The 9,201-nt window shown below is 42.4% G+C and overlaps 1 protein-coding gene across 2 annotated transcripts in view; it reads right to left on the bottom strand.

Moving 5' to 3' along the window:
* Positions 1 to 9,143, bottom strand: part of LTA4H (leukotriene A4 hydrolase) — a 32,918-nt gene extending 23,775 nt beyond the window's left edge. The window contains exons 1-3 of one of the 2 annotated variants that reach the window (XM_036296473.1): positions 8,899 to 9,143; positions 2,817 to 2,947; positions 1,209 to 1,329 (exon numbers count right to left, since the gene is read on the bottom strand). In XM_036296473.1, the coding sequence (XP_036152366.1) occupies positions 1,209 to 1,329; positions 2,817 to 2,947; positions 8,899 to 9,057 (411 nt within the window). In that variant the 5' untranslated portion in view covers positions 9,058 to 9,143. The remainder of the gene's footprint in view (positions 1 to 1,208; positions 1,330 to 2,816; positions 2,948 to 8,898) is intronic. The other variant, XM_036296472.1, reaches the window with a different exon arrangement.
* Positions 9,144 to 9,201: the final 58 nt, after the last annotated feature.

Here is a 9,201-nt window from a genome sequence, read left to right on the forward strand (position 1 = left end):
CTCGGCAATGCCAAGGAGTTATTATATGCATTTCACTAGATAAGATCAAACACAGGCAAATATGCAGAGAGGACAATTGTAAACAAATTTCTCAACCAAAATCGTATTTACATGCTTCCTATGAACTGCAATAATTTCTGAATTTAACTGAAATCTTTCTTCTATTTCAAAAACTGTTGCCAATAAGAAATGGAATAATATTCAAAATTCACATTCGTATGGCTCACGAATCTCGCAGTTCCTGCCAACTTTAATTTATGGACACTCTATAAGAATTACTTAGAATCAGGTATTACTAAGAGAGTGCACAGCTTGTACATTCTTGCCTAGAGCGTTCTATCTCTTTCAGGTTAAATCTAAGGGTTTCTTAGATTGAAAAGGTATTTCAATTGGCAAAAGAAAGTAACCATGTCTAATTCACGTGCCAACATTGCTTCCTTTTTTATAGACTTGCATTCAAATTTGAGCCTACCATAATATCTGCTATGCAGGAATATTAGGATTAAAATATGCAAAGTATCTAACACAATGCTTGGAAATATAATAAGCAGCTAATGAAGTGGCTTCCTTTAATGTCAACTATTTGATTACTGACAGAATTAGGTGGTGTTTTTTCCTTTCAGAACAGAGTTTGATACTTACTATTTTTATGATAAATTGTCTCTACTCTTAGATTTTAAACAGATGTTTAAATCATATTGTTTTAAAGGTACATTTAGTATATACTTTGTGCATGTGTAAGGAGATTGGAGGGGCTATGCACCTACCTCAATGGTGAGTACTCTAGGTAATGATGTCTGGAGAGAATTAGGGAATCTGATCTTTCACTTTCTACTTCTTTATTGTTAACAATGTTCATAATCAGTACAGATTTTGTTTTATTAACATTTTCCTTTCATTTTATGACCATTTATTAAGTGTAAACTGTATGCCAAGTTCTAAGTTAGGTGCTGGGATATCAATATAAATATGACCCAGATAGTCCAATCTAGGTAGACATGTTTTCAAATTAAAGAATGTTTCTTTTGTTAAAATAATATGTGAATCCATTAATAGTGAGAGATAGAAATGAAAATGTTATTTTTACAATAGAAGATTAATTAAATTGCTATCTTAGGTAAAACCCATGTATCCATAAGACCACTGTCTACTTTGCTTCATTCAACTTCATGAGCTGGGAATAATAACTCATTCTGAATTCTTTTTACCTGGCACTGACTAAAGAGATATGGGTGCTCCTTCCCAGAAGTTTGTTCAGGAGTGAGCCACTGCAGGGCAGAAGATTTTGGCGATGTTTCAAAAGAAATTTCTATAACCACTTCTTGATTTCTATAAGAAACAAACCAATATATTAGTACAGTATAATTCAATCTAACTAAAATCTGAATTCATAATATCAACAGAAATAATATTTTAACATTATTAAGTAACAGAAATAATATTTTACGTGGTCTTGTTACTGATTGAGAGTAAGCTCTAGAAATGTCACGTCCTAAGTGGGTAAGTTTGCCTCTCACATTCCTACCTGAATGCCAGCCTGTATCCTTTCCATTCTACCAAACTAACTGCTTATGAAGATGTAACAGGAACTAATATTAGAATACCCCAGCTTTTTGTGTGTGAGGTACAATGTAATCTTTTATGATTGTGGGAAAATTGAAGAAATAATTTTGAAACTTGGACTACACAGCAGTGAGTCCAGAGTATGATGTATTGCAGTTACTAAACTGCAAACTGTTACTAAACAAGGTTACGTCAAGAAATTGAGAATAAGCTTTTAGAAACATTGAGTCGTTTTTGTTTGTGGAATCTAGTAATAAAAACTGTGTGCTTGGATTAATCTCTTCTTCCCTGTATTTCATTTTGATTGCATTCAACAAAAGTATCCGTCTGTGGCAGATTAGAAATAACAAAAACTAATCCTTCGCCCCAATAGTTTGAACAGCACAGACAGTGAGGAAACAGCAAGACAGTGCGGGGAACCAGCAGCCATGCTTGCGTTTGAGTCCTGACTGCCACTTACTTGTGCTAATTATTTGACCTCCCTATGTCATAGTTGCTTCACCTGTAGAATGGGGTTAATGACATCCACCTCACAAATGATGTGTGGGTTTTTCCTTTCTTTTTCTTAAGTGGAAAGAGAAGTCATGGAAACTTGGCCACTAAAAGGTGGGGAAGATCACCCTTGTTCTAGGCCAGTGATTTTCTGCCCTTTTCTCTTCCCCAATATATCAAGGAGTGGAATATACTCCTAATATGACAATTCTGGCTGCCATTTCTTGAATAAGTTACTTACTTCGAGTTTTCCTTTCCTCATCTGTAAAGTGCAGATCCTACCCAGAGGGTTACTGTAAGGATTAGGTAAAAGATTGCATCTAAAGCACTTATCTCAAGATTATGACATAGAAATGGTTCTCTGTTTGTCACTGTTATTATTCCATTAATAAAAGTGGCTGGCCTCTTGGCAAAGGTGAAAAATGTGCAGCTTGCAAAAGCTTCCCAGGTGATCTTGAAATACCTCCTTAAGATAGCATGCTCCCACTATCACATTTTACTAGATATTGGTAACATGATGAGTAAAGAAGTAACAGTTATCAAAAGTCCTATTCTTGAGTATTTCATGCAAAGAATTTCTTTAGTATCTTAAGAACATATAATTTTCACTTATATGAGCTTCAATCTGAGTAACAGATCAGTGGGCATAGTGTACCAATTACTTCATACACACAAACTAAAAACAGAAAAGAAAAAAGGTTTAAATTAATAGAAAATATATTCCTCTATTATTTAGCTGTGAAAGAGGGTAATATTCATACTTGCTCAGAGCAATGGGAAGAGAGATTTCCATGGGTGATCCTTTGTAACTTTGTCTTTCTCCAAGAACATATTTGACTTCTTGTCCGTTGATGACCACTTTTTCTATTGTAAGGTCCTTTGTATCCAAAATCTAGAATTAAATTAATCCTTTTAAGTTATAAGAAAACTAGAGGCCAAGTGCAATCAGCCCCAATCGGGTCAGATTGGAGCTGGTCCTGTCAGGAGGAGGAGAAGGCGGGAGGCTGGCTGACTGGCCCGCCCTAATCAGGGCCAGGCTGGCTGGGGGTAGGGGCTGCAGGCCGATGGGGATGGTGGGGGCTGATTGGGTGTGGGGCCAGCCATGGGGAGGGGATGTGGGCTGGCTGGCCCCGCCCTAGAATTGGGTGGGTGGGGCCAATTGGGGGCCAGCAGCCTGTGGAGGGGCCATGGGTGGTTGGCTGGCCTGCCCTGCCCCTGATCAGGGTGGGGGGGCTGAATGGGGGCAGAGCTGGCTGGGGGGAGGGGCCGTGGGCCAATTGGGGTGGTGGAGGCCCATCTGGGATGGGGCTGGGCGGGGGGAGGGGCTGCAGGAGGTTGGCCAGCCAGACCCAACCTCCAATTGGGCTGGTTCGCTGACCGCATTGGGCGCCATAGCGACTGGTCGTTCCAGCATTCAGGTGGCTGGCTTTATATATATATAGATAGCTTTATACACCAGAGAAAACTAATATTAGAAATAGGTCAACTGCAATGATTACAGAGTAGAACTAGCTGCTTATGGAGAGTAAGACACAGAGTGAAATTCAGGAATTAAAGGAGGCAAAAGTTAGCATAAGCCCCCTCTCTCGGGGCCCAAACTTCCTGAAAATTTTTGGGTTCTAAAAGTTTTTTACATAGTGGTAAGTCTGGGATAGTCACACAAATCTGGGGCTTTTAGTAAAAGTCAAACAAATGTCTGTGCTTCTATCTCCTAAAACTTCTCTGCTATGAAAATATTCATCTACAACTTAGGTTTCTGTTATCATGACTCAATATATCTTACCATGTTTCTTCCTAGAATTAATATAGTCCAACTCCTATGCACTTAAAAAATTAAAACAAACCTTGGCACTTGTTGGGCAAATAAACACCGTAATTGCTGCTGTTGTGTATCTACAGAAAGCCCAACTTGATATGGCAACTCTGACCCAATGACCTACAGGATTGGGAGAGCATAGCTACTTGCCATGGCTGATTAAGGACAACTGCTTTGGCCAGGAAGGAAGTGACAGCAAGTATGAGTCTTTTCCATCCCAATAATCCCCTATCTGAGCCCTGAACACCATACCCTTTGTCTTTCAACCATTTCTCGTTCTAGAATCATCAAACTTTCTATGTCACAAGACTATTTCATATTTTTAAAACTTCACTTGATGCTCCTGCTCACTCTGATAACTATTGATTTTTGTCTTTCCTTTTTAAACTCCAAGGGCAATCTATGACTGCTATATCTGCCGGAAGCCGGTCCATCCTTGCTGCTTGACACAGTCGCTGCAGGCAAGAAACATCTGCACAGCATATGTTTCAAGGGACCTGGCGTATATGGCATACTGTTCTTAATATGTTTGCTCCCCTTCTTAGCGCTATGTGTTTTAACCAACGTCACCTCTCCAAGAAAGGTTGTTTCCCCAGGTAGGGATTTTTCCCTGGAGTTAGGGAGGGAATAAAACCCCTTAACTAAGTGCCAGGCGGGTAGTTAATCACTTTAACTACGAACAATCACGCTTAAACTACATAATCTTTACTCCCTGAAATGGAGATAAGAAACGCCCTAACCTTTGGAATAGAAATTGATAGGATTAAAATCAACTGGTATAAATACAGATGTTACAAGACAATAAATCACAGAACCTGGCTGGAGATCCTGGCTAGAGAACCTGGCTAGGCTGCTGATCAACTGAACGCTGTCTCCGTGTCATTCCTTTTTCGCCAACTCCGTCCACACCTTTGGGAGCCCCTGGACCTGCTGGGGTTGGACCCCAACATATATCCACTTCATCAATCTCTCCTCCCTTCCCTACTTCAATCTGGCTTCTAGCTCCGCCGCTAGTGAAAGGACAGTCTTTCTGATCCACAGGTCTTTTCTGTCAGTAAGTAACCCTGACCTCTGTCTACTCATAGCCCTCATGGACCACACAATCTGTTTAAAGTTTTTTCTTTGGCTTCACTGATTTTACCCATAAATGGATCTCCTACTGGTCTAGTACTTTTCCCTTCCCCTCCCTTCTAACTACTAGATATGGATATGTCCCAGTGTTCCAGCCTTAGTCCATATTCTTCACTCCCTACCGCTGAGTCATGCCCACATCATCAACTAATACCACTGTGCTGATGAACACCAGTCTGTTTCTACAGTTGTGGCCCCTCCCTAGGACCTCAGCTGTATATTTCTAATTATTTGCTTAACATTTTCATGGGAAATATTGCCTCATTTTCAATAGGCTTCTAAAAATGAAGCTACCATTATGTCTCCCAACTCAGCTTTCTTCCCTGATTTCTCTATTCTGTTAATGGAGCTCCTCAAGGTACCTAACTTTTTAAACATTCAAATAATCTACAATCTATCCCACTTCCCAATCCCACACAGCCCATTAACAAGTTATTCTTTCACAGTGTGCTCACACTTCCTTTTCTTTCCTTCTACCACTACCCTAGGTCTAGCCCTGCCTTAGAACTGCCTATAGTCTGATTTCACCATCTTTGGCATCTTTTCCTTAAAATCTGGCCTGGAATAGCATGGGGAGCTAGAAGGCCAAGAAATATGGGGAGTTAGAGGCTGGTTGTCTTGCCTGGCTGGTGTGGCTCAGTGGTTGGGCATTGACCTATAAACCAGGAGGTCACGGTTCGATTCCTGGTCAAGGTATGAATTGCAGCTCAATCCCCAGTGGGGGATGTGCAGGAGGCAGCTGATCAGTGATTCTCTCTCATCACTGATGTTTCTGTCTCTCTCTCACCCTCTCCCTTCCTCTCTGCATAATAAAAAATATTTTTTTTTAAAAAGTGAATGTTACTTAGGTTTGCATTCCCAGGGTTTAGTACAGTGCCTGAAAAATAGTAGATGTCAATACATGAAGCACATCCCAAACCAAGAAAAAATAGAAAATGCTTTGTTTAAGCTGTGTAAATCAAGTCCTAAGCCTCAGCTGAGGACTATGTAACTGATCCTCACTTTGCACAGGCTGCTGGGATGTTGTTCCATGTCAATCTTGGGGCCCAATTCTGTTTTTGTGTCTGGGCTTTACAGCATGTGTTTGCTTCTCCTATCCTTATTCTCTCTTCCTCTAACTTCTTTACTTTTAGTCTTATTATACTGTATCTGTTGTTTGAAGCAGCCTCAAATTCTTTCTGCAACAAAACAGGGCTTAAATAAAAAAGTGTTATGCCTCATTATTATGTCTCTATTTACATTTTCTACGTTTTATTTACAGGGTGCTGTAATTAAAAAAAATACATACACAAAAAACTAGGGGGTTATGAATTAAAACCAAAATTGATTTGATTCCCAGCGTAGCCTGGAGAGTTTGCAATCAGAAAGAGCTATGTTCAATTCCTGCCTTCTGCCTCTTATTATTATGTGATCGTGGCCAAGACATTAAAAGCTCTTTTTAGCACTGAAAGAACACCTACAAGTTGAAAATGTCAATAAGAGAAACAAATGCTTGAAAGTAATCACAAAGGAGTACTACACTTCAGTGCTAGTAACAAAAAGCTCCAGAAGGATTTTTAGAAAAGCTGGGAATTCATCCTATTAGAACTCCTTCCGCATTCCTCAGCAGCATGGATTCCAAGAATGCAAGATGAAAAGAACACATGATGTCCTCACCCAGTCCTGGCACTGGGTCCCTCTATGGGTGATGGTGATGGTGAGATGTGATGCCACCTCACCTTGAAGATACACTTAGCAGGACTATCACTGCAGCCATATTAAGCGTAGGTACTGCTTTCTAACGGAATTTATCCATTAATTCATCACACTTTTGAGTGTTCTTTAGATGCCAGGTACTAGTTAAAAGCTGAGGTACACAGAGACATGAAACACCATCCCCACCTATAAGAGTCCATAATCTAGTGGAAGAAACAAGTTAACTCAAATAAACAAAACTAAACTCTTGGTCTCAAGTTATTGTTACAAATAAGCAAACAATAATAAACAGATGTCACTGTACTATAACTAGCCTTCCTTGTATAACATAATTATAATTCCAGGCTCTAATTGACTAAATAGGCATGCCAATGAGAAATCATAATCTAAAAATCTTTTCTCTAGATTTGGGGGGGTGTAAAAACAATGGGCAGATTTTTTGATTGGGACATTCTTTTCAAAATGTAGGCCTCCTGATTCTTGCTTACTGATGGAGCAGAGGTAAAACTTTATTTTTTACAAAATAGGTAGAGTGCAAGGTCTTAAGCAGTGATAAGCTATCAAAATTCACTTCTTTTAGTCCAGTTGGTGTGGCTCAGAGATTGAGCGTCGACCTATGAACCAGGAGGTGACACACCCATCAGAGCACAAGCCTGGGTTGCAGTCTCAATCCCCATTGTGGGTCTTGCAGGAAGGAGGCAGCTGATCAATGATTCTCTCTCATCACTGATGTTTCTCTCTCTCTTCCTCTCTGAAATCAATGAAAATACATTTAAAAATTTGTTTCTTTTAATAAAAGAAGAGGTTGCATTGAAACAGGACTTTAGCTCAGCCAATCCTGCCTGGGGAAAGTTGCCTGCTATAAAAGATAACATGGTACTTCCAGAAGACCAAAGTACAACGTATAAGAAAACGGTCACTTTCTTGCTTATAATGCTTTTATTTTCTTCCTTATAGCACTTTTGGTAACTACATATCAATACATAGAGGAGTCAACCCATTTTTCAAATCAGAATCAGTCTAACAAAATGTCAACGGACAAAAGTAAGAAAGTTATGTGCTATATTATTTCATATCAATGAACTCAAAATATAGGCCTATTACACAAGCAGGAAAAAGGCATGAAAACCACAAATGCTGACCTAAACTACAGTAGATATCACCACACTACTTTATGCAAAATACACTGTGGCTGGCCTTTTCTGTCCCTCTCTGACTTCTAAAATGTCTATGGAATTCTCCAGGTGGAAAGGTACAATCCAAACACGATCAGATAATCTGAGTGAGAACATTGAAGGCAGGTTATGTGGGTCGGATAAAATTCTATGAATCTAAACAAGTTTTCCATCACTCAAGGAGCTGGAGAGCTTTTAGAAGTACATCTTTTCTAAAAAAGCACAGTCAACAGTCTCTCTTTGGAACCCGCAACTAATAGATTGAATGGAGACATCCTTAGAAAGCTTGAATGGCCCACCCATCCTTCAATTATTAGAAGAGAAGGGTGGCAAGAATCAAAGGCAGGCAGGGCGATGACCCTGGAGAAAAAGAGCTGCTTCTAGAGTTGGCAGAGACTGTAAGCTGGGCGGAGAGAGGGGTCTGGTGTTGGGCACCCCAAGGGGTTTGAGAACGACTGGCAGTGAGGCGGAGGGAAGGATCCTGCGGGCCCACGGGGTGAAAATGAAGGTGCCTGGGAGGGGAGCGTGGGATCAGGCACTTAGATGAGAGTGTGGGCTGAGGACGGTGCACTGGGGACTGGAAGAACTCTGGGGCCCGAGAAGGGAGTTCTGGGCCGAGGAAACGGGGAGGCTACAGGGGTCCTTAACGCTGGGAACTAGGACTATGGGGGTGAGGGGGTTCGTGCCAAACTGAAACCTGAGCGCTGGGTGAGGAGCGCGGCGTGGATGTGGCACTAGGATGTGACCGGGAACTGGGGGGAGGCGGAGACACAAGTACGGGGTGAGGGAAGGGATGCCGACCTGGAGGTGGGGTTGGGAGGGGGGCGCAATAAGCTGAGGGGGGCTGAAGAAGAGGGCGTTGAGAAAGGAGTGGGAGCTAAGGAGGAGGTGCAGAAGAAGGGGCAAGAGCTGCGGGGTATCCCCCAGGGATGCGCGGAGCAGACGGGGGCGTGGGGCTGGGAAGGGGCCGCAGCGGGGTTCGGGGCGGAGGCGGGCGCCCGGCGCTGGGCGCGCGGTCCACTGTACCAGGCTGCGCAGATTGTCCTCCTGAGCCTGGACCGTGAGCGCGGCGGTGCCCGTCAGCGCCCGGCGAGTGAAGTCGACGCTGCAGCGCAGATGCAGATGCTTGGTCCGGCAGACGGACGCCGGAGTGGCCAAGGAGCACGTGTCCACCACCGCTGGCATGGCTCTGGGGAGTCCCGCAGCACCCCGATCAGCACCCCGACACTCACACGGCTGGACAGCTGGACTGCGAGCGAGAGGCGGCAGGAGGGAGGTTAAGAACTGGAGGAGGGATCCGCGGCGCCTGCCGGGAAAGGAAGTTTCTTA

This window comes from Myotis myotis, unplaced genomic scaffold, assembly GCF_014108235.1.
Source record: "Myotis myotis isolate mMyoMyo1 unplaced genomic scaffold, mMyoMyo1.p scaffold_m19_p_3, whole genome shotgun sequence".
Lineage (NCBI taxonomy): Eukaryota > Metazoa > Chordata > Mammalia > Chiroptera > Vespertilionidae > Myotis > Myotis myotis.